The 25,861-nt window shown below is 37.3% G+C and overlaps 1 protein-coding gene across 10 annotated transcripts in view; it reads left to right on the plus strand.

Moving 5' to 3' along the window:
* Positions 1 to 25,861, plus strand: part of dgkza (diacylglycerol kinase, zeta a) — a 119,032-nt gene that overhangs the window by 78,476 nt on the left and 14,695 nt on the right. For 6 of the 10 annotated variants that reach the window (XM_058382034.1, XM_058382026.1, XM_058382030.1 and 3 more), the window contains 7 exons: positions 3,638 to 3,717; positions 6,556 to 6,600; positions 7,520 to 7,589; positions 11,166 to 11,206; positions 11,548 to 11,744; positions 19,558 to 19,671; positions 22,709 to 22,765. In XM_058382034.1, coding sequence (XP_058238017.1) covers positions 3,638 to 3,717; positions 6,556 to 6,600; positions 7,520 to 7,589; positions 11,166 to 11,206; positions 11,548 to 11,744; positions 19,558 to 19,671; positions 22,709 to 22,765 — 604 coding nt within the window. The remainder of the gene's footprint in view (positions 1 to 3,637; positions 3,718 to 6,555; positions 6,601 to 7,519; positions 7,590 to 11,165; positions 11,207 to 11,547; positions 11,745 to 19,557; positions 19,672 to 22,708; positions 22,766 to 25,861) is intronic. The other 4 variants (XM_058382028.1, XM_058382031.1, XM_058382035.1 and 1 more) reach the window with 2 other exon arrangements.

The raw sequence follows: 25,861 nt of genomic DNA on the forward strand, positions 1-25,861 counted from the left end.
GCTATTATGCAGCGTACAGTCTGTCAGCTCAGTGGAAGTGGTTTTAGACATATCTACTACATCCGTGTTGTTAGCGTACAAGATGAATACAGAAGATCTGGTATCATTAAACCAAGAAGCAAGTTTTCAGAAGAACTTTCCAGCCTAACTACATTCCAGAAACCACACAAAACTGTGAAACAGAACAGTTCAGACATTAGAAAAGAAAGGCAGTTTTTTCTTTTTTGAAGAAGAAGAAGCTTGGTCTTTTCATAGGAAACAAGTTTACTGTAGTGCACACAGATGTCTGATGTACAGACACTATAGACGCCACATTTTTTTTCCCCCATCTCCCAGTCTATTGTACAATAGAAATGGCTCAGTACATCAGACACACTGTCTGCACTTTAATTCAGTTTACGTTTGAGCATAACTGGTGGTTTTTAAACCAGCCCAATTTGGCAACCATTAACTGTCTTATCTGATGCTCTTCCTCAACTGAAAATGTGGGGAAGTGTCATTCCTGCCACAGTAGGATATTTTTCAGTTAACTTTTGACCAATAGGTGTAGTAATAATGGGCCTAAATGGGGCCTGTGAGGCTTTTAATAAGCCACCTCTAGCAGTGAGTATTTTATTGCAGATTCAGCAATTTTACTGAAATTATAAGCACTGTGTACAATTCAGGCTATGATACACAAGCTGTGTCATTGATTACCATATAATAGATACTACAGTGAATTCTAAACAAATTTTGTAACAAAAGTTGTAATACCATATTATTATTATTTACTGTAAAATTGTGCATTTTTATTACATTTCTTTTACTGTGGAACAAAGGAAATACATTCATTTCATGGACAGACCTTTAACTGTCCTCTACTTCATAATCAGTGGTCATTTTCTGATCACAGCAAATCTGTCTCCTTGATGTTTTTGGTCTGTGGACTATTCTCAGATCAGTAGGGTTACTCAGGGGTTTGAAAATCTGTGTACCCTTCATACTAGTCTAACATCCCTAAAGCATAGTTCATGCTTAGTTGGAGCTTTTGAGAATGCTCAGTAAAAGATTAGTTATTTACAGTCTATCTATCTAATCCAACAAACAAGGTGGAGAAGTAAATTGGAAGGAGTAATAATTGTAATAATAAAGCATGTGTTCTCTTCTGTTTAAATACAGTTCTAACAAAGCTTGATTGAGGGGCAGTTTATGAATCACCAATCATATATTCAGTCAATATATTTGTTGTGACCAGTAATTGTGGTTAATAGACATGCATTACCCATCTAATAATCTGGCAGCTCACAGTACAAAGTAGACCTCAGTACTTGGTCCACTATACAATCAAAAAATGTGAAATTATACAAATTTGTTAAATAACTTCTGCACTTTTCTCTTTTCCAACACTAGATGTCAGGACATGACAGCATCAACCCTTTTCACATGTACACCCACCCACCTACACACACACAAATATACACAAACACACACACATACACAAACACATATGAGCTGCTTTTGAGACAGTGGGTTAATGTTGACTTACAAAAGGCTACAAAACTACAACAAATCAACTACAGCACAGTATTGTGCTGAGTGTTCAGAAAAATAATATCCATGTCACAGCCAGAGCTCTGAGCTCTTCTTTGTCCTGGCTTCCATTGATAATGAACATAAAAAAAAAACATCTGGCTCTTGTCTCTGGTGCTGTCACACACTCTTCACACCTCTAAAGAGCTTACACAACACTGGAAACAAGCTGGTAGAGAGAGAGAGAGAGAGAGAGAGAGAGAGATGGAAAAGTGGGGAAGGGAGACAGGGATTGGGAGAGAAAGAGGGATTGCGAAAGAGGAAAAAAGAACAAGCCTGAATTAAATTAGAGCATGCCTGTTCTGATGTTGCTAAGCAACCGAACATTCCTCAGTAAAGAGCTCTCCTTCTCTCTGTTCTCTCTTTGATTGGACGACTTGCGGTTCTCTAAAAGCAATCTTATCATTTCACATATTAATATAATAGCTCACAAATGACTAAACACATGGCTAAAATAAAGAACCTCCTACAGGAACATCATCAACAACTTCTTCCACTGCAACAACAGAAGTAAACCCAGTTAAACTTGGCTCTTCCACTTTCATTTACATCTGACTGGAGCTTTAATGCAGAGTGACTTACCCAGTGAGACAGATATAATCCAATACAAGAAAAGGGCTTACAGTGATAAAAGTGAGTCTTACAGGCTAGTGCACTCTGCACCGTTTCAGAATCCCAGAATCAGTGTACTGTTCACGCTATACTGCACGTAATCGTCACCCAAAAATAAGTGAGAACTGTTTATCACATGAAAATTTGCCTAAAGTGGAACCTTAACAGCTTCCTGTACCTAGTGCAACAACAAGAGAGAAGAATTTTAAAAACTATAAGGGATAGATTAAGGATTTTTGGACCAAACAAGCATTCGGCTCTTGCCAGAACGGTGTACTGAAACAAACTGAACATGTGCGCTAGTAATTCAGAGTGCTGCAAACATCAAACTAGTCAGAAGCGGTCAGTAAAGGTATAAATCAGACAGGAAAAGGAAAACTGCTAATGTTTCATATATTTCTAAAGGATGCCGGAATTCATGTTGTTCAGACCAGCCGAATCAGAGCTATTTTACTTCCTGGTTCTGAAATATTTCTTTTTTTTCCCCTCAAAATCCAACGTGGCATCTGACGTCTGCATCATCAGCTCTTAATGTCTCAAAAGTCAGTGCCGGTTCGAGTTCAGCCAGCTGTTGACTTCTATTTTCCATTAGGAATCTCCTTTTAGAAATGTCCCTCTGTGTCCAAATCGAGCAGTGCATTAGTTTCGAGCGAGTAGGATATAATAACTCGCTCTATGAAAAGAAAGATTGCTTCCATTAATCAAAAATGCAATATCTATTGATTAGTATGCCGTTTCCTGGTTATGATGAGAAAACGAACCATTATATACTGCTTGGTAACTAAGTGCTTTCTCCAGGCTTATCTGAAGTGGCCTCCTCAAAGCCATCTTAATTCTCACACCATTTATCACGAAAATGCATTAATAAATGTCATGAGCTCGCAAACCTTTGCTTAGAAGAACTGATACTATCAACAGCAGTCACAGGCTCTGGATGAGAAGGCCTTGTTATTTTTTTTTTTTAATCCAGCATGTAGCCCCTTTAATTTTCTTAGCAGATTTGTGATTAAACTTTAATGGAATCTAAACCCCTTAAGTAATAGAGTGTGTTTTCAGTGGTGGGCGAATCAGTAGCCTAGCAGCCCAGGGCAAGCAGATATGTCTGAGATATTAGGTAATTTTTTCTTTCTTTATTTATCTTATCTGGTGGGCAAGTAGTTTCAACAGTCTTTGTGTATGCATGCTTAAATCTAAAGTAATGCATTTACATGTAAATTATTGTATTTAACAAGATAAATAAAACACTTTATTACACTGTGTTAATAAGCCACATTTTTTAGTCTAGTCAGTATGCAGGCAACTAAAACTTCTTACATTTTTTACACTTGTTTACCTGGGACATGTATTGTAACAGCACAGAACACAGACCATTTATCAAGCGAATGATGGAATTCTCTTTCTTTTTTTCTCTCTCTCTCTCTCTCTTGTTCTATTGCTCTCTCTCTTTATCTCTCAGCAATCCCATTGGGGATCATCGTCATCCCTGGAGACAGTGACCTGGAAACTTGTCGAGTACAGATTGAGAAACTGCAAGAGGTAAAGTGACAAAGTTAGAATGTGGAAGGAATGAGTTCTGGGAAAGAGAGAGGAAGCACAGGATAGAGGGAGTTCTGGGGAAGTAAGATAAAAAAGAGAAAAAATAAAATAGAGAAGGAATTAAACGGAAGATGACGAAAGAGAAAGACTGACATGGAGATGAGGGAAATATGTCTGGAGAAAGAATTGTTGTGTATGATAAAATAAATCTCATGCAAAGAGACAATGCATTGGTGAAGGATTTTTAAGCTTTACCTATATTTTGCATAGAAATGCTAGTCAGGTCTCAATCATTTGAGTGTGAATCACATGTCCATCAATGTACTAATTATACAGAGATGCACTATTAAGGAAAGAGAAGATCAATGAGTCAGTGTGAAGCATTTCTAGTAAATTTGTAGAAATTTAGGTAAGATTTCATTCCATTCTTGCCTTCTTCCTCTTGCACCATTCCAACTAAACAAAACAAGTCATTATTAAACATTATTTCATTCAAAACATCATTTCCTGATGTGGAGCTTTCACTGCTGGCTGTGTTACTATCTATCTATCTATCTATCTATCTATCTATCTATCTATCTATCTATCTATCTATCTATCTATCTATCTATCTATCTATCTATCTATCTATCTATCTATCTATTTAACTGGACTAGAATAGGTATTTTTGCTTAATAACTGATTAAGTAATAGGCACCTCAACACCGAAGCCCACATACTTGGAAGTCTCTCAAGACGCCTACAGCAAGCGGCAGTATACACCTAAAAGTTAGCGCAGCAATTCATCAGTGAAGAAGAGTTGAAAATACAACTAGAACCTTCAACCTTTTTTCCCCGGTGGTATTCTGACTCGCCTCCTGTGCTTCCATGGTTACTGCATCCTGCACTAAGCCTGGCTGTTCATTTCTTACCCATAGGCAGTCTCCGCATTGGAAAAAAATAAAATGCTAAATTGGGTAAAATGGACAGAACTATTTAACAATATCCAGTCAGTAACACAAGGCTTATGTAGTCTTGTTTCTTCAGATAGTGAAAAGAAAGAAATGGCAGTTCCACAAATGGTAGTAATTATGTTAGCTACAAAGCATCAAAGAAAAAGGCCATTTTCTATTTTAGATAGAGGCATGGACAACATTTAAAATAATTGCAATATAAGATAATGTTACAGAAACATAGTTAAGGAGTTAATTGTGTCTGAGAAAATATAAACCTACTTGTAGAGCTGAAGTTATAGAAATGTAACCAACACCTTCTGAACAATTGAACAGATAATAATACATAAATATGACTATATTGAATTATGATGGTTATGGGCGGTTAATATCATACTTACTCAAATTACTAAGTAATTAAATTGGCAGATTGGTATTGGTATTATATTGATATAATAAAAAAAATGAAACCTCCATGGATCATGTTTTTTGAGCTGAATATTAGTGGCCATTTATTACTGCCAGCATGCATATAAATGTTTCACAGGGAAGACAAGCGTGTTTATTTTTCAGCCTTAAACTGAGAGCATGACAGCATGACTGCATTGCCAGCTGTTCCAAAAACATGCTCAAATGGAGTACTTTACATACACACACACACACACACTTATTCTTGCCAGGCTTTTTCATTACTTTAATGTATCTTCTCTATCGATCGTTGGCTCCCGTTCATACACATTTATAGCAAGAGCTCTCTCTTTTTCACTAGAAAAGCTTTTACTTTTGAGAAAAAGCAGCCAAATGTTTCCTGTTTCCTCTGCTTCCCCGTGCCTCGTTGACACACACTTTCAGAGTCTTCTTAATTGGTCATTCAGCTCTCTACGGATGTACCAGTGTTTCTTGGTTGCATTCACGTATACCCCAGTGTTCCTTGCCAAGCTGAAAATCCACATTCTAACTATCCAAGTGTTGCTAAAAGTTACACAGAGGCACCTAATTAGTTGGAGATTCTGATATTGTCATAGCAGTAATCTGTTTATATCATTAAATTCAGTGTGTCTTAAAACTTAATATGGATGAGAATGATTAAAAAGACAAACTAGTTCAGTAAAGCAGACGCAGCACTTTAGTCTGGCACCTTTATGCATGTGAGGGGGAAAAAAGATCTCACTAATCTGCCCCGAATTAAATGATTATATGTTGTAATATTGATTACAAGAACAGCTAATGTCATAGAATAATTTATAAGTTTTTATAATTAATGTAATTTTTCAGCTAAGTGCTAAGCTTTTTTTCTGATTACCTTTGAAAGCTAATAATAGACCATGATTTCAGCCATAATTAACATTTTTGTAATGCTTTAAAATCAGAGATATTTTAGTTTAATTTGACTTAGAATGTTTTTTTTAATTATTTTATTTTGGAGCACACACACACACACTCACACACCCTTCCCTGCTGATGTTAATCAAGGACCCCAGGCGGTAAATAGGGTGTGAAATATGTTGCTATTAGAGGTTTCTGAAGTGCAGCTGGGTATTTATTTGATAATTCATTTTGCATACTCATCCTCTCTCTCTCTCTCTCTCTCTCTCTCTCTCTCTCTCTCTCTCTCACACACACACACACACACTCACACTGACACACACACAGACACACTTTTACATGAACTCTGAGCATTCATGTCTCGTGTGTGTGTGTTGCTGTATGTATATGCATGTGGGGGTGGATACATATTTATATTCACGTGTGACTTGAGCAGTTCTGGTTATAATATGATGTGTAGAATGGATCCTGGAGACAAGAGTTTGTGATGTCCATGTATTTAATCAGGGTTTTTAGGAATTTGTGTGTGTGTGTATGTGTGTGTGTGTGTGTGCATTTTGGGATCTCTTATATCCTGCAGGACTTTGTGTCATGTCACCCATCTCTCCAGCGACTGATGCTGCAGGTGGGTGAAATAGCTAGAATGTGAGACAGACCCGGAGCAATCTCAGGAACAAGCCTGGAAAACAAAAAGCCCATTATTGTTCGCACAGGGACACAGTCGACACACAAGCGACAGTTTGATTGAACACAAAGGAGCTTGTTGAAGCAGAAGATCTGTGCTCCTGACTGTGACTCTCAGGATATTTGGTGGATGTTTTCTATTCCTCTGAGTAAGAGTCTGAATTGGAAAACAGATGTTTGTCTTTCAGGAGGGAAAAAAGCTTTTCCGTTTGGTCTCAAGCAGAGCGTAATCTCTTCCCTCATTTTTATCCCCCTCCCCACCTCCCCTCACTACTGCCTCAGAAGCCATGCTCTGCTACTGCTCTTACTCCCACACATGAATATTTACTGTGCAAGCTGAACTTCCTGCATTTTAAATGCTTTAATTCATTTTAAACACTTTAATATTTTGCATTTAAAGTATTTGCATTTATTGTCTAGATCTATTTAATAAAACAACACTTAGTCCTTCCGCCTTGTTCCTAAGGGCTCTTCAGATGTGATTGATGTTTGTGGGATGAGGAATTTGCCTTTGTGCTGTGTTCTATTGTGTTGTGTATTTGTTGTATGAAGGCATGTGCATGTGTTTGTGTGATGCATATTGGTCGGTAGTGTTGGTATTGTGTTTGTTATAACGTGGCTCCTCTGGTTTTTGTTTATTCAGTGTGAAACATGTTAGTCAGATGTGTGAACAAATCAGTTTACACTGAAAAGGGGTTTGAACAATCAAATCCATGTTTAGATTTTTTTTAGATTAGGTAGTTGTTTAGTTTTCAGGAAGCAATGTACCACAAAATCAACTTTTTTGCAGTATAAACTTACAGATGATAATAAACCCTCAATATTTCTCTTTTTTTCTCCTGTCTACTGTTGTCATGCAGGAAGGTGATGAGACCAAAACCAAAACGCTGTCATGTCAGAGATTGTCACCAAAGTGGTGTTTTCTGGACTGTAAGTAACGCTCGCCTTTTATGCTTCAGGATTAATTTTCCATGTTTACTTTAGAAAGTAGGCTAAATTCTTTCTTTCTTTCTTTCTTTCTTTCTTTCTTTCTTTCTTTCTTTCTTTCTTTCTTTCTTTCTTTCATTGTTTTCAGTTGTTCAGTGTGGTTTTGTGTAGGGGTGGTGCTGTTGTTCTAGTCTAGGATGCAGGATAGATTTATGTTTTATTCCTTTATTATGATGATTTTTTTTCCTAGAAAAAAAAACGAAGGAAGTGGTCAGTTCTGAAAGGTTAGGAGGTACATGATGTTAGCTCTCAGATCAGTGCTACAATGCAAGGATAATGAAAGCGAGAGTTATGTTATGTAAATATTACAACCCCTCTGCTTCTCCAGAGTTGGTATAACATGACAGCCCTGTCTCACCATCTCAGTCTTGAAAAAAACAGCAAGCTTGCTCAGTGGCCCAACCATAATTAAATAAAGGTTAAGAAAGGTTCAAATTGAGGAGAGAATATTCACTGACATTTCTGCCCTAATGAGCAGGCCATTACCCAGCCAGCATTACTGCCAGAGAAGGGGAAGTTAGAGGAGGAGACAGAAGCAGAGAGGGAGACATTCTGTTTTCGTAGACTAATTAGATGTCTGACATGATGGACTCGATAGGGTGTTCTCCCCCTGCCATCTCCAGACTGGCTCTAATTCTACTCATTTCTCATGGAGCAAAAGCCATGGAAACACACACACACACACACACCCAGCATTAACTACTGCATCTACAGCATGAAATAGGAGTTTTCTAATTCCATGGAAACAGACCTCAGATGAACCTGACAATGTACACTGACCAGAACCCTTTAAGCCAAAAGCAACCTGTTTTTTTTTTTCCAGAACCATTAGAGCAAAAACCAGCCCTCTGGCCAGAACCATTAAGCCAATCTCCACCCTCCTCTCCTGAACATTATTTCCCTGTACAACCTTTAAAGCCAACACTAACTACTGCTATGCCCAAAATCATTCTGGCCAAATTAACTCTGCTGTCCTGAACCTATAGCTGACAGAATTTGTACCGAGAACCGTACTAGCCAGTCCTTAGCTTTTCAGAAATTTTGGAATGAATTTTAACTTTGTCCAAAGCTCCTGAGGTTTTAAAGCCAACATTATCACTTATACAGCCAACAAAACAACTAACACTGCACTACCTCGACAACAGAATCAGCATCTAAATTTATACTAGGCAACATAGCTCTGCTGTCTAGAACCTTTTCACCAACAGTATCTACATTTTCACATTTAATGGACACTTGAATGAATTGATACAGTTTAGACAGGGTATAATTTGAGGGTAATTATGTAGAGGCTGCTTGGCAGTGCTGAGATTTGAACTCTCAAGCGTTTGATCAATAGCCCAAAGCCTTAACCACTGAGCTACCAGTAGTTTCTCTACCTGGGTGGGCGTTTTTTTTTTTTTGTTTGTTTTTTTTTTCTTTTTTTCTTTTTTTTCTTTTTTTTTTTTTTCTTACCAGAATCATACTTACCAACCTTACACAACTCCTCTGACAATTTTGAGCAAAGGCTGACCTATTTCAAGAGGTGTTACAGCTAACACCAGCCTGTTCACCTGAACTTTTAGATCCAAAGCTATAACCATTGCAGCCAACATCGCGATCAATACTGCACTGCCTCAACAAAGTCAGAGGCGGCAACAGAGCCCCAACCTCTTTTCAGCCAGAACAAAGGCGATTCCTCTGGCCAAAAACATTAATCCAGTCCTTCTCTGCTGAATCTTCTTGAGCCTAGTGCACACTACATGATTTTTCCAGTACACCCCCCAGCTCGGCGACTTCTGCACCAGAGCCAGAGCTATTACACCAGAGCTATTACATGACTCTCCATTCTGCTTTCCAGAACCATTACACATAACACAATCCTGCTCCTCAAAAAATTAAATCACGGTGATGTTGTAGCATTACTGTCAACCACATTTAGAATCTCACCATGCCTGTAAATAACACCTTAATACCCCAGACTATCAGGCACACAAGGAGCAATAATTTGATTAGATTTCATTTGAATCACAGATGAATAGTAAGGTTATTAGAATAAAAGCTTTTATATGTGTGTGTTCAAGTGTCTGCACTTACGTGATGGTACTTTCTCCTTTTAAATGTCTCTTTCCTATTCTGATCAAAGCGAGTAGATGGTCTAGTCTGGTACACACACATACACACAGGGTTTAAACAGGTAGATTCTAATGAGGACCCTTGAGACTACACCATTCTATATATACACATGAATTTACAAACAATGTTCTAATAAATGGCAAAACCTTTACAATTTACAACCACATACACATCTTCCTGTGAAAACAATATAAAAAATATGTTTTATATGTGTTCTGAGGTGCAGCATGTTAAAGTAAATGATAGTGTGGGTTCAGCGATCAGTATTCTGCCTGAAATCCTTCTTTGGTTCATGTTTCATGAATTGAACTGGAGCTGTTTTTTCCTATCAGGAGTTAAACTGAAAACAAATACAGTTATTCTGATTAAAAGCCTATTCCTTAACATAAAAATGGTGCAGGAACACAAACATAATAAGACAATTTTGTGAGACAATCAATGTAACTTTCAACTAAATTTGCAAAGATTCAAGGATGAATCACAACTGCCCAAAATGCCTGATATTTGCCCCTCAGGTCAGTGTCCAGTTTGCTTCTTAACTCTTTTTGGTGAGCTGGATGTCTTAACAAGTGGGAGATCTGTTAAAGCATGTGCCTTTAAGTTTGGAGGATGGTTGGAGGAACATCTCCCGGTCCCATTTCCTACCCTCTGTTCCATCTCTACCTACTCTCTTCCCTTTGGCTTGGGGCAGTTTCTGGCTCTATTTTCAGAGAGCTTCCTGTTATTTTCTTTTATAGAGCAGAGGGGGGAGGTGCAGCCATGGCAAAGTGTGATATTTTGAAGCTTATCTCAGGCATATGGTCGTGTTTGTGATTATAATGCCCTCCGTTTCCTGCTGATGTATCAGTCGTACTAACTGTGTGTTTTCAGAGGTGGGCGGATGTTTATGTACATGTTTTGAAAGCTGTATTAAATGTCCCATTACTACTTTTTTTTCCCTTAATTACATCATCCTGACTCACTGCAACACTTTAATAAAATCAGTGAATCCATTAATCAATCAATTATTTGAAAATGCAACATGACCTTCAGTGAGATGCATTATGCAAATACATGAAAATCACTCTTATTAAACCAGTTTCTGTTTAAAACAATAAATACAGAGTCACCACATCCAGTCGTGAGCTTTCCTGGTGCTAATGGGAAGACTGTGCACCGAGCGAGCCAACCATATCCATCAGTGTCTGTGTTAGTAGGTGATTGTATGGGCCAAACTGGAGAGAGGAAAACACTATGGGCATTACATGAACATTTTGAAAATATGTTTGTCATAAAATGTACTTAGAAAATGTTTCCTCTGCCATCTGTCACACATGCATTTGCCAATTCTAATTGTGGAAAATTGGTATGGTTTGGTATGGGTTCTGTGCTCAAAGCTTGGACCTGTTTTGTCTGTTTTTAAAGCAACCACAGCAGATCGATTCTACAGGATTGATCGAGCACAGGTAAGTATTACTTTATAATTATTATATATCAGTGGTTTTGAAAGTGGCGTGAAGGGACACCCAGGAATCTGTGAAGCATAGGCAAGAAAAATGAATCCCTGATTAATTTAGTTATAGCTGTTAAAACTATAACCCACTATTATGAAAATTATTAGATTTATTATTCAGTTTTTACAATTATTGTATAAAAATTATTATGGGTTTAATCCAAACAATTCAAAAACAAATAGCCTCAGATTCCTGAAACCTTCAGGAATAATAATAATAATAATAATAATAATAATACTACTACTACTAATAATAATAATAAATAAATACATTTCTTTGTGTGTGTGTGTTAGGAACATCTGCATTATGTGACTGAGATCTCTCAGGATGAGCTGTTTATTTTGGACCCTGAGCTGGTAGTGACTGAGAGTGTGAGCACGTCACCAGGCATGCCTGACTTGGTAGACTCATCTGCAGAGATCTCTTCAGCTCAACATAAATTTGCCTTCCCATCAACCTCCTCGTCTCCTCCCTCCTCTCCAACACCCAGGTCAGCTGTGCATAAATTGCGCTAAATATAGCTCTAATAGTATTTAGATTTAATGAGCTGTAGTACAAGCTCTTGAGCAGCAGACACATTTATAGTCCGGTAATTAGCACATTACAACTGTAATAATGAACATTAAAGCAATGAAAATAGCCTAGATGGCGTAAAGTAGATTTATTCCATACTGCCTAGTTGTACAACATTAGGGAGCCATTTTATGTACCATACAAGAGCCTTTCCTTTCAGCGCATATCTCATACACCAGTGCCGTTTCTAAGAGATTCTATAAGTGCTGTAATTGTTGCACATGTGCTTTTCATTACAAGACAATGTTTTCTGCAAGTTTATTTTATTACAAACATTTTGGATAGGATTTACCTAGAATTATCAGTATGAGAAAATTAACCACAAAGCCATTTTTTTCCATAATTCTTTTTACCCCTCTTTATGAAGCGCTAATAATTCTGGAGCTATATATAATAGATGACAGAGACATCCAGACAGATATTGGCTGTTTGTGCATCCACTGCTGTTTTGGGGGTGTGTTTGAAGCTGTAAAGACAGAACAGTGGGGTAGCTGTGCTGGATTATGCTTGAAATGGAATATCTAATAAAAGCCTACATAGAACTGTATTCAAAAAAAATAGTGAGGTGTTTGCGTGTGTAGTCTCCTTTGTTGATCTGTATGAGAAAATGGTCCATGTAACAGATTTCAAATGGAAAACTAAACTCATCACTAATTTCCTCTTGAATTTAACGGGTGAAGGTAGGGTAGGTTTTATTGAACATGCGCTTCTTTTCACTCCCCTGCGGCTCTTAATCATTGCAAAACTGCAGACATTGCACCATAGCTCAGGATTTCCAGCCTAAGGTGCTTTATGAGGCAGAGCTGGTCAATATATGCTGTACATTACATCATCCCCTAATGAACATCAATATGACATCATTTTCCTTGTGCGCTTTCCTCTCTTCCTCACCATGACTGTGAAAGTTCCAGGACTTTTATGCAGGAAATAAGCCAGTGCAAATGCGTGCATGTTTTCTTTGTAATAACAACTCTGAAATTGGAATGAAGTGACAAAATCAGTTTAAACTATATGTAAACAGTATATCACTAAATATAAGGGGTTCTTGAGCTGTTGGAAGAGTTTTAACTAACACCCGTGGTAGTGATGCTGACTTGGAAACTTCACAGGCTTCGGGTGGATGTACCAGGGTTTCCAGGTTTTCTTCACAGATTTAAAGCATGCCATTTTCTATTAATAGTTAATTTAACATTGTCCTAAAATTGTGTCTAATCATTACATATTTTGTCAATAAAAAACTCTAGCTATGATAATAAATAAACTAAATTCTCTAAATAAATGTAACTAGTTAGTATCACTAGAATCTAGAACTAGTTTCTATGAGTAGTTTCACTCAAAGATCTGTTTTTATTTCATATATTTCATTTTCCAGTATTTCTAATATTATTGCTGTTGGCTATAGGGGTTAAGTGCAGTGTGAAAAGTCTATGGTGTATCAGTAGTAATATTCCCATCTCTCTAAATCCTGTCTTTCTCATCTTTGGGTTGCCTTTCTAAAGCTCACTTTCAATTCTGAGTAGAGGAAAGTTTCACACTGGGACTATAACTGCACTGAAGCAGAGTTAGCTTGGCTTTTGCAGCGTAAACCCCACCTTACACTGCCAAAGGTGTACAGTGTGAACTGATGTCGTCTTAGAATGTACGTCTAGATGCTTAACAGCAGAGACCCTAACAGAAACTGAATAATGTGTGCTTCATGTCCCATGTTTTATACATTAACTGAAATAACCAGTTGTTGCATTTGAGGGATAAATTAAAAAATAATGTCTTTTGGAAAGAAGAGGAGACAGTTTTATTGTTACAGTTATTGTCAGAAACATCTGTTCAGGACAAACTGCATGGCAGGCAGAATTAACTGAGTAGATCTGGAACTGAAAGAAAAATTAGCAGAAGCTGGATATCAACGAACATGGTCAACTACATGACAAACGTAAAAAGGCAGAAAAAAGACTGATGTGAAAGTGTGAGACAAGCCACATGCTGTATGTCCAATTATAGTTGTTGAGATAGCAAATATGCAACTAAGGACATTAACTCAGGGTTTAGAAATGTACAGTGTAAAACATCAGATTATGAATAGCCTGGATTAATTGTTAACTCCAGATAAAGTGTAAGCAGTGTGAAACACCAAACAAGATTACCCCAAGATTTAGAATTCCCCAAGGTTAAATATTTCAAGGGTGACATATTTCCATTGTCTAAGTTAACCTGTCAGTCACTGCATTTTATTCATAACCACACTCTACATGCATTGAATTTGCTCTAGCCTACCTATTCCACTTGCTAAACTGATAAAAATGCACAACCTTTAGCTGCAGTATGGTTAATGTAGCCAATTTCTGTGACCTGGCAATACAGGCAAAACAAGAACCTCTTTGAGAGTGAAAATCCAATGCAGGCTGCAAAACTGTTTTATTTTTGTTGTAGCCTGTGGAGGAGAAAAAAATTGTTATTGCTTTTTCAATATGCCACAGTCATAATAGTTTAGACATTGAAAATGTAATCTCAAGTGGAATTTGTATTTTCTTTTAAATTTTGGCAGCCAGTGTATAAAAATTACAAATACATGTTTATAATAATGGCATTTAAACTGTCAAGATAAATGTAATTGCAGCTACGTTTAAATGAGCATTTTCTAATTTGGATTTGAACAACGTTTAGCTAGCTGTGACTTAACAGCTTGGCTCACAAGTGCACCACATAGCAGGGGTATGAATTGGGACTGGGATCTGGCATGTGCCAAAACAAAAGTTGGTGCATTTAGCACACTCATTCATGCTTTGTCCTAATCAGGGTGCTTTCAATGATTCACTTGTTTATATTTTGGAAGTATGCCTGAAATATGTATATATATATATATATGTGTGTGTGTGTGTGTGTGTGTGTGTGTGTGTATGTATGTATATATATATATATATATATATATATATATATATATATATATATATATATATACAGTTATGCTCAAAAGTTTGCATACCTTGGGAGAATTTGCAAGATGTGTACCATTCTTTAAAGAAAACATGATTGATAGGGCAAAACAAATTTATTTTATTTCTTGTAGGAATCAAGTTTAATATCGTGTATTGCCCCCTTTAGCATCAGTGATGGCATGCAGTCTTTTGTCATAATTGTTCACGAGATTGGTGGTAGGTGCTACCCATTCTTCTTGGCAAAATGCCTCCAGTTTCTGTAAAAAAAAAAAACTTCTGTAGCCACTGAATGGTCAACTTGGCCTTGTGCTTTGGATCATTGTCATGTTGGAACACCCAAGAGCATCCCATGTCCAGCTTTCGTGCTGTAGAAAGCAAATTTTCTGCCAGTATTTTCTGATAACATGCTGAATTCATCTCACCATCAATTTTGACTAACTTCCCTGTGCCACTGGAGCTCACACAGTCCCAACAGTAGTAGTGGGTGAAATCTTTCTTGGTCTACCTGACTGTGGCTTAGTTTCAACAGAACCTCTTATTTTCCACCTCTTTATCAGATTTTGAACAGTACTGACTGGCATTTTTAAGTGTTGCGGTATCTTTTTATACCCTTTTCCTGCTTTATAAAGTTCAACTACCTTATTATTCAGGTCCATTGGCAGTTATTTTGTCTTTCCCATGGTGCAGTATCCAGCCAAGTCAGTGCATCCCATCATGAGCTAAGAAACTCACTGACTATTTATGCACAGACACTAATTACAATTCACAGGTGTGGAAACTTCCCTTTAATAGTCATGATTAAAGGGAATTTCAGTCACCCATGATTTGGGTGACTTCAGTTATCATTAGGTTTTGAAAAGGAGTCAAACATCTATGTGATAATTAATGACTTCACGTGACCTTTGTCCTAAAATAAGAAAATAATCTTTGCATTATCAGTAATATTTTCCAAATAAATTGCAATGTTTATTAATTTCTTTCAGGGTATGCAAACTTTTGAGCACAGTTGTATATAGTCCAAAACACCCAGCTGCTTTTAGTAGTTACTAGCCTGCGGAAATAGAAATTTAATAAATCAATCAGAAGAAAATCAATACGAAATACACTCTAGATATTGATGAGCTGTCTTCCAATGCTATAACTACAACTTAAACTGTAGCTTGTTAAAAGTACATCACAGTTGTACATAAGAGTGGAAATAGGACTGGCTATACTACACTGCAGAACTGATTGCCTGAATGTTTGCTACGTGCAGCTTGTTGTTATCAGTTTGCGGAAAGTGTTGTCTGTGTTTTGTTTTTTTGGATGTTTGCCTTCCTGCATGAGAACTGAAAGCCCTAAGCCTTAGCTCTGATTTCTAGTTAATCAAAACCAAGGAGAATGTCTGTTTGTGGCTTTGCTGCTTTGATCATGTCTGCATCTAGCAGCACATTAGGAAATATTAAATAGAGATCGCATGGTTGTTATAGCATGCCATGCTGTGTCTGTGCCTTGTGTATGTTTTTGTTGTGAAATGTTTGTTCTTCGCAGTTTACTCTTGCAGTGCGTTAAACCATGTGTGAAAATTGAACTGTCTCCAAGCTGTTTCTTTTTCTTCTGTAGATTCATTAAAAGAAATATTGACTTTTTGTATTTGTTCTTTTTACATGAAACATCATTTTTTTTTAGACACCCACGAAGAGTTTAGTTTGGCTTTTTTCTGTTCTTATTGTTTCACCTTTTGGCTTTTCATGTCTGTTCTGCACTTTTTGGGTATCATTTTGTGTGTGTGTGTGTGAAATGCATCAATCTATCCAACTCTTTCTCTCTTACGCATACACATACACATACACGCGCATGCACACACACACAGAAAGAGCGAGCGAGAGAGAGTGTGTGAGAGAGCAAGAGAGAGCAGAAGAGTCAGAGAGAGAGGTCTGTTTTTCAGATCGTTGCGCCCTCAATCACCATGGGGGATGGAATACTAATCCCACACTGAGTCAACATACTTTTGTTCAACTCCCACACAATTGCATATGAAATTGTCAAAAAGACTAGAGGTGAGCTTAGCCTGTGGGCAAGAGTGGTACAGAGAATTATGTGAGCTAGCTGTGGTAAAACCGTGTAATGTACAATATTAAACTATTTAACATTATTAAACTGAAACTATCTGATTTCCAAATAAAACATTCTTAATCCAGTCCTAAACAGCTAACATCTAATGGTGCAGTATAGAGGATGTGAGATTCACTCTTTCCCACTCACAGACTACATTTCACCTGAGAAGGCAACACTCTCCAAATTGGCTGTCATGTGAACAAAGTTTGGTGTCAAGGGAGGGAGACAGTAGGGGTGGAAAATGTTTTATGAAGAGGATAAGAGACTCACAGCACAGCACTGGTAGCCTGATGTTTGCAAATTCACAGTGCAGTTACAGCCTGTCATTTTCTGAGCACTCTATGCCTGTAGTGGCACTTCACTGGCTGATGTGAGTGTTAGGTACTCTGACCAAACAAAGAGGACTACAGTAATGTTCTCTATATAAAAAAAAAAAAAAAAAAACCATCATCTGATTTTTCAGAACTGATGTGTTAAATGAAATCTTGTATATTAATGCATATTAATGCATTCTAACACCCCTCACGCCTCCTCAATTCTCTCCCTCGAATAATCTGCTGCAATGGAATCATACATCTTCAAGCACAGATACAAAAACAAAAATCAATCGATATCAAGTTTTTAATGTCACAGTGTGTGTTCAAATCGCTCAAATCGCTCGTAACCCGCTCTCCTCTTTATCGAAAGGAACACAGCTGAAAATATTGATTTAGAAACAGTTTCTTGCAGGATTGCAAATCTGCAATGCCAGACACTGTCTTTTAACCCATTTGGTTTCTGCTTAAATTAATCTTGTTAAAAATAAAGTTATTGTTAATGGTATGTTTTTCAAGAGCTAAGATTTGTTACAGTAACACATTTATATTTATCAGATGCTAGAAAGACAAGCTGTATATATTGTCCATATTTTTTCCATGTGAAATTACATTTACTCTCAACAATTGATTGAATGCAAACAGCAAGCTGTTTAGGTCCAGATGCCTTTCAGTCAGTTAGTGAGGTATGTGTGGTATGATAGTGTGAGGCAGCAGACTCTGACTACAGTCAAGGCTGATGCAGATGATGACAGTTAAAAGGTAGTCTAATAATGCAACTTACATCCATAATGCCCATAGGCTCTAAATATATATATATATATATGTGTGTGTGTGTGTGTGTGTGTTTGTGTGTGTGTGGTGGCCTTGAAAAACTCTTGAAGAATGCCTTGAAATTGAGACCTAACATAACAACCTCCACTTCTGAGAATACTTTGCACTTGGAAATGCAGCTGTGGAGATTTGCTAATTCAGCCTCATGAGCTTTGGTGATGTCAGGCACTGACATCAGGCGAAGAGATCTGGAATGGAGGACATCTGGGGTGCATTCGTTTTTCCAGTTTATCCCAGAAGAATTCAGTAGGGTTGAGGTCAGGGCTCTGTACAGGCCACTCGAGTTCTTCCATATCAGTCTTGTCTGGAATAGTTTTTCTTCCAATTATGTCAAAACTTACTGCTTCGGCATACAAAGACATTCTAGACAGTTGTGTTCTAGACAACAGTTTATGGAAGACCCAGGTATGGTTGTGATGGCTAGTTGTCATTATTCTTTTTGATTTAAATATCAGTAAATTTAGTATGTAGTAAATAAAATATATAAATAAGAAATCTCCCAAAGAAAATGCTACTCACTGATTAGCAGTCTCACTCGTGTCAGTCCCTCTAGTCTTATATACTGAGGCAGAAGTCATTCACAGTGTTTGTTGAACAGAAACCTCATTGTTTCACTTGGCTCAACTGTTCACTCTTACATCAGTGCCAACATAATCATAGAATAATTCAGTATGTTTTGGTCTTTTGGATAAATATGCCATTTTTCATTCCCATTCAAACACTAGAAGTTTTCTTTTTGTCATCTTTCCAGTGTAACAGTGCTTTATACTTAAAATGTATTAGGTTGATTCCAGTTTGTTGTGGCATGTAAACATCAACTTGAAAAAGTAGGAAATTCTCTAGCAATCAGCTCATCTTCTATGTATATTCTTAGTGTTTATACATTTCACACTGGATAAAATGACTCCTTATCTGCCTAATGCAGTCTCTGCAGAAAGTCTAAGCCAGTCTGTGATTTTCATAAAACCCATTTCTCCAGGAATCTCATAAAAAGCACTGACCTTTTGTATGTTTAAGTATATTATTTTGATGAAACATTTATATAAGTGGAAAAACCCAGACTTTTTTGGCTGTTTCATTTTTGGCTCTTTGACAGAATTAAGTTGGAGTGACCCGCAACAGTTTTCCACATACCACCATACATGTATAATATACTACTCCCGATTCTCCCACAGGTTTATTTCATAATGTGACTGTCATAATCAAAGGAACATAATTTTTTAAACAAGACATATGATGTGTTCTCTGCATATGTGGGTATGCTGGTGTATTTTTCTTTAAGGCTGGTAAGATGGGGAAACGTAAGAGGGGAAAAAAGAGAAAGCATAACCAGTCACTCTATTTTCAGGGGCAGGATATTAAATGGGAACAAATTCAAGATTCAGCTGAAGTATGAAAAGCTACTAAACTAAGCATTTCTGAGTGCAATGTTGATATCAGACCACACTGAGACCAACAGGAGATATCTCTGCAAACTTATCTGACAAACACCAGAGATGCTTATCATCATTTGTTATAGAGACTTATTACTAGTCTTATTTCCTCTGTGCAGGATTGCTGAGCTGCAGAAGACATCTCAGAGGAAGCGTGTGTCCAGTGACAGCTCTGTGGCTGAGGCTCTGGCACACAGCGACTCGCTTCAAACAGACAAGCCAACACTGTGCAGGTTAGACACACACACACACACACACAGAAATTCTGTCACGGACATCCACACAGTATGAGACACAGCTTCACACAGTATTACATAGTGTGTCACTCATATACTGTGTTTACTGTGGTATTTGATTATGAGAGAAAAGATGTACAAGTGTGCATGTGATGTGTTTATGTCTAGTGAATGAAAAGATCAGTGAATGAACAAATTATGATGAGCATGGAATTTAATTTCCCGTGTGTAAATTCATCTTGCATGCTTTATCTTTCACTTGCTGTGTTTGTGTGCATGTGTGTGAGTACATGTTTCTGAGTATTTGTGTGTTTCTGTACTTCCCGTTAGTTGAAACTCAGCATTGGTATATTACTCTTATCCCAAATTATACATTTTTCATTTCTTCTGCATATTTTTATATTACATTAAATTAAATTGGCCTGTTTGTGCTCTGAAAATGTTCTAAAAGTTACTGATGAGAGAAATCCAGTCTGATAAAAAAGCATAAACCTCATTTGGTCCATTGCCTGTATGTTGTGTGATTGTCTATTCTCTAAATGAATTGGAAGCCAGCGAGTAAATTTTAACATAGAGCCTCCCCAAAAAAAGAAGAAAAAAAACAGGCTTATATTATATTATATTATATTATATTATATTATATTATATTATATTATATTATATTATATTATATTATATTATATTATATTATATTATATTATATTATATTATTATAATATATATTAGGAACATCTTTAATACTGAGGTGGCAACTGTGACAAGCAGAGTGATGAGGAAGTCACTAGCTCAGACAATTTGACAGTCCCTCGTGCACATCAGGAAGAGCTTCTGAGAGAAGGGCTGTCAAGTGGGACACTGAGAGAAAATGGGAAAATGTGAAGTATCAGAAGCAGCGTCAGCTCTGAAATGACACGCTTTTGTGCTGGCAGCACTGCTGCAGGAATTTTTCTCCCTTGCACTGGTATTGAGTGATTTACCAGTTACACTAATTATGATAACAAAACTCTTAATTATATTTTAACAGAGCACTTAATGAACAGGAACCTGGTATTCATTTATCAGTTTGGAAATTTAGCTAAATCAGCTTGCTCTAAAGCCCTAAAAAGCTCTGCATCACTAGAAACAAATAACATTTCAGATGTTCCTTTGGATGTCCAGTTATTAAAGTGATGTTCCTCAGTCATAAACTCATTCCAATTATCAATGTGGAAATATTTGCCGTTTGGTAATACATCTGAGATTTTTCTCACTAAAACCCAATTAATTAATCAGCTACAAAGAGTGAAGTGTAAAGCTTCAGGAACAGTTGTCTTTAACCATATGTGCTTTCTGTGGCCACCAATTCTTTCAGCTCAATACCATCAATAGGTCACTGCCTCTGAGGGAAGAAGATGCATTTCTTGTGTAACCATAATGAGATCATGATATGCCATGAAATCAGCAGTAAAACTGAATACACGAGTAAGGTTGCCTGTAAGCACCAGCAGTAGTAGGATATTTGGAGACAGAGATTAGTATCTTTTCTATTCACAGTGATAACTTGCACATTTTTTGGGGAATAAAATTCTGTTATGATTCTTATAGTGTCAAGTTAGATCATATTAAATCACTTAAGATGTCAACTGACAGCTCTTCATTTATCTAGTTCAGATGCTGTTATTGGTGAATTACACAGCTTATTTAGAACTCGCCACTTGACTTAGTATGTGTTATTCGCAATTGCATGACTAAATTATGCGTAATGTTCTTTATTTTACTCTGCTGCTGACTGTGGATAAACTAATTCAGCAAAAACAGAATTCAAGTGAAAATCTGAGGCATCTGGAACAAATATAGCAACATGGAGAAACATATATTCAGAACCAAAGGGGAGAAAAACACAACTAATAGTTCCTACCATAGTTCTACTTGTGATAAAATAACTGCATTAGTTTTCTGTCACTGACTTATTATTATTATTAATATTAATAATAATAATAATATTATTAATAATAATAATAATAATAATAATAATAATAATAATAATAATAATTTTATTATTATTATTATTATTATATGTGCTACTTACAGTCAGTAGCATAATTGATAGTACTACTTGGTGCAAAAAAAAAAAAGTACAGTACTCCTGTGGTCAATGCACATATTGGTGGTCTGAGAACTGTCTGTGTGTGCTTTTTGTTATAGAGATCCAAGTTCATTTGTCACATTTGCACAAAACATGCTGAAACCTCGATTTAAAACCTGAAAACAAACCTATTATGAAAGCTAGGTAAACATTTACAGGATAATTAGTTTAGCTGATCTATAGTGAAGTAGCAATCACTCTGTTAGCAAACCATTATCTTTTATGGAGGTGTTTGTGAGATTGGGATTACATTTTTTACACTCCATTAGCTTGAAATAGTCCTGGAACGCCACATGACCAAAATCACATATTTTACACATTGATGACAGTGTTGTACATGGTTTCAGTGATGTATCATCAGCCTGGACTGATCTTTGTAGTTCATCATTGCTGCATTTTTTCCCAGTACTAGGACCAGCTTGATCTGACCTTATCAGTGTTTATTACTGTTTAAGGGTCATACTAAAATAAGCTCCAAAGTAACCAGGTTTATACAGTAATTCTATACATGCTGGCCCATAATTTTAAAAAATGAAGTGTGCTTTTATTTACAGAACCTCTGCTACATATAGATCATACTCACAACATGTCTCTGTATAATCTCCAAAAAATATTTTATTTTAAAAATATTATGTTGCTCAGCTTTTGTAATGGCCCTGCTTATGTGCTTCTTCATGATCACATCACATATCACACATCAACACACACAATGAGGAATAACACCATTCATATGTTGAGAAGCTTACTTTATTTTGTTTCTTTTATTTTATGTTGATTTTATAGTCATATCTTTGTGTTTGGGACTCTTACTCTGTTAGTTGGTTATGATGTTTTTTCATCACTTTTTATGTTTCATGACTCGCTCATTGTTGTTTTGGTTTATGGTTGTTTTGGTTTGTTGTTTTGAAGGGCAGGGGGTGTACACCGCTCTAACACAACCGCAGCCGATTTCAATCAAGCTAACAGGTGAGACTGAGCTCCGTGGTCTGTCTGTGACCCTTCAGCCCTGTTGCTTGCTTTCACACACTCTTCTCTCTGCCTCTCTGTCTCTCTCTCTCTCTCTCTCACACACACACACACACACACACAGTTCACACACACACAATTCACACACAATTATATATGATATACAATAACATTTAAAGTTTAAATCCAGTGACAGATGAGCTGGGCTGTTATTCCCTGACCTCTCATGACAGCCCCGCAGCTCTCACTGTTTTGGTCCCTGTGCAGAGACTAAATGAACGCTCACTGCCAGGACAGAGACAGCGGGGGACATTGTTGCGGTTATTTGCAGGAATGTTCTGTCTCTCATTATAGTCCAGCTGTATCCGCGGGCATGACCTCAGAAACAATAACACACATCAGTATAGACTAACGCCATTAAAGAGGAAGGTTTGGGATCTGCATGTATAGATCTATTCTCTCTCACGGAAACTTTTTTAAATGTAAATGAATGATAATTCAAATGATATTTACAGAAAATCTGCTCTTTACTTTAGTGTTGCTGTTGCTCAGTTAACAGCTACAGACTTCCATGCAGACATGTTAAAGCTCAGAGATCAGAGTCAGCCTATCCCTCAATTCTGCTCTCTGTTGCCTCAGTGAAATCAATTTCTGTCTCTCTCATCCTCCTTTGCCTGCTTATACTTATGAATAGCAGAATTAATTGGCCAGCGTTTGTGCTTTGTTGTCTCTTGGATGAAAACGGGCAGTTTCATAACAATCCGTGTGCTTTTGTTTTTAATGGGATTATTAAGCACTAATCAGCTTATTGGACCCAGCTTCATTTGGGAGGGGCAGAAGCCCAGAGAGCGGTGAACATGTTATCATCAACACACAATGCTGCTACCGAGAGGGAGGGGACATGGAGAGATAGACAAGAGAGAGATAGATATACAGAGAGACAGAAAGAAGAGGGAAAGAGAAAAATAACATTGGCTTTTGTGCATATCACTGAATATTCTCATGGGTACACAGCCCGAGATGGAACTTGGGGCCTATGGAATATTAGAGGTCACTCCAGATTTATGAGTCTGGAGGCTGAACGCTCCTTCCTAATTATGGGTCCTACACACTAGATTCCTGCACTGTGAATGAACTGTGTGTGTGTGTGTTCATGCTCTCCCTCCCACTTCCTCTGTGAGTGCTGGGCTAGTAGCTAGCAGGCGTTTATAGCCAGTGGAGGGAAAAGTATGTGAAAAGCATGGCATTTCATTTATCACATATAAATTCAACTTCCACGCTCTGTCAGGAAAGAAACAGTGGGAAGACGGCACAAAAGAGGAAAAGTGGGTTAGTGAAGCAAACAAATATGGTGCCAAGAACTTTAAAGAGTTTCATTAATTTAGGGGAAAGCTAGAGGATTTCGAAGACTCTTGATGTTATTTCTTATCTAGCTATAGGGAGTGGGACTCATGATAAAGTGCAAAGAAAACAGTGAGTATTTATGAATGTATGTCTCTCTGCAGAATAGATCATTCGTCATCACCTACACGTTGTTAATTTCCAATGATAATCCTCCACTGTAACTCATTTATAGTCATGGTACATGTTTAAGTTGAATCCTGTCACTTTCTAGAGCTTAGCAATAATTAAAGGGAAACATTCTGACCTGCATTCAATAATTACTGGTATAAATCTGATGTGTGAAGGCTCAGCTGTTGGGGTTGGGAGGGGGTTATCTTGGGTGGAGGGGTATTTTTGTGCTCAATTTGATTACTTGTCTTGTTCCTGATGATTACTGAAACCCATGCAGTTCCATGGAAGAATTAGCAGCATGAACTCTAATTGGATGCTTAAATTCCTGTTGGTCCTATAAATCACTGCAAAGCATCTGACAGACAGTACCCTTTTCCCCCTCTGCTGTCATTTTGATTTCTGCCTAATGCAATAGCTTCAAAGTATTTAACAAAATAATTAAGATTTGAAGGGGAAAAAACTGCTCACTTGAGGCTTGGAGTAAAACGTGACCCATTGTGATAAATGCACACATGCTTTACAGCAACTGATGTAAATTGGGTTGTGTTTAATACCACAGGACCTAATTTATTTTTCTTACTGGGCTCTAGCTGTTCTCTACTGGCCACATAGTGTGGTGTAGACCATCTGCTATTCTGCACCTAATGTAAAGTTGTGCTGTTTAAGAAGTGTGTGTGTGTGTGTGTGTGTATGAAGGTCAAGAGCTCCAGTTATGCTCTCGTCAAGGAATGGCTTACCTGTTTTCAGCCACTGATTAAATCCATTTGCTCAAGAGGAGAGAAATTAGTGCAAGATAGAAAGAGAGGCAAAGATAGGTTGATTGGTACATAGATTGGTATTTTAACAGCAATCATGTTTCAGATTAACAATCAGTTTAAATATTTTGTAATAATAATAATAGTTAAATTTAAACCATACCACAGTCTGCATCTCCTCCTCACTCCCATCTATTTGTTCTTGTCTCAGTCAGCACACTTATACTAAGGAGTCATTGACTGACTGGCTGGTAATTATCCTGCACACATACTATGCACCCTCTGCAGCCTGAAGTATTTTATTGAGGTCAAGGGTTATTGCAGGCTGCAACAAGGGTGTGTTTAAGGCAGCAGTCATTTGTCCTGTCATGTGAGTCCAGGCTTGTAGCAGTAAAAAAGGCCTCAGGGCTTCAGGATACTTGAGCAGAGGACAAGTTTGTATGTGATGGAGCAATGCTGCGAGGTCATGTCCAGATTTATGAGTCTGAGAGCTGTTCTTAATTATGGGACCCGTACAGTGGATTCCTGAACTGTGATGAGCAGTTTTCTGTGTGCACACACCAATCATGGACAGGCCATTAGTGTCAGAGTGCCTTGAATGCTGTTTCTTTTCATCTCTAGTTCTCTGTCTGTATATAATTACAGATCATTATAATGCGTAGACTTAATTCTAAACAAAAATGCATTTGGCAGCAAAATTAATGAGTTCTCTTGTTGGTTTAGTTCGGATTATTAACCTCACCTCTGACCACTCACTCAACTCCCATGTTGCTTTGGCCATGTTTTAAAGCATGTTTTCTGATTCTCTCAAGTCCTGATCCTCTCA

The sequence above is a fragment of the Hemibagrus wyckioides genome, linkage group LG27, assembly GCF_019097595.1.
Source record: "Hemibagrus wyckioides isolate EC202008001 linkage group LG27, SWU_Hwy_1.0, whole genome shotgun sequence".
NCBI classification, from domain to species: domain Eukaryota; kingdom Metazoa; phylum Chordata; class Actinopteri; order Siluriformes; family Bagridae; genus Hemibagrus; species Hemibagrus wyckioides.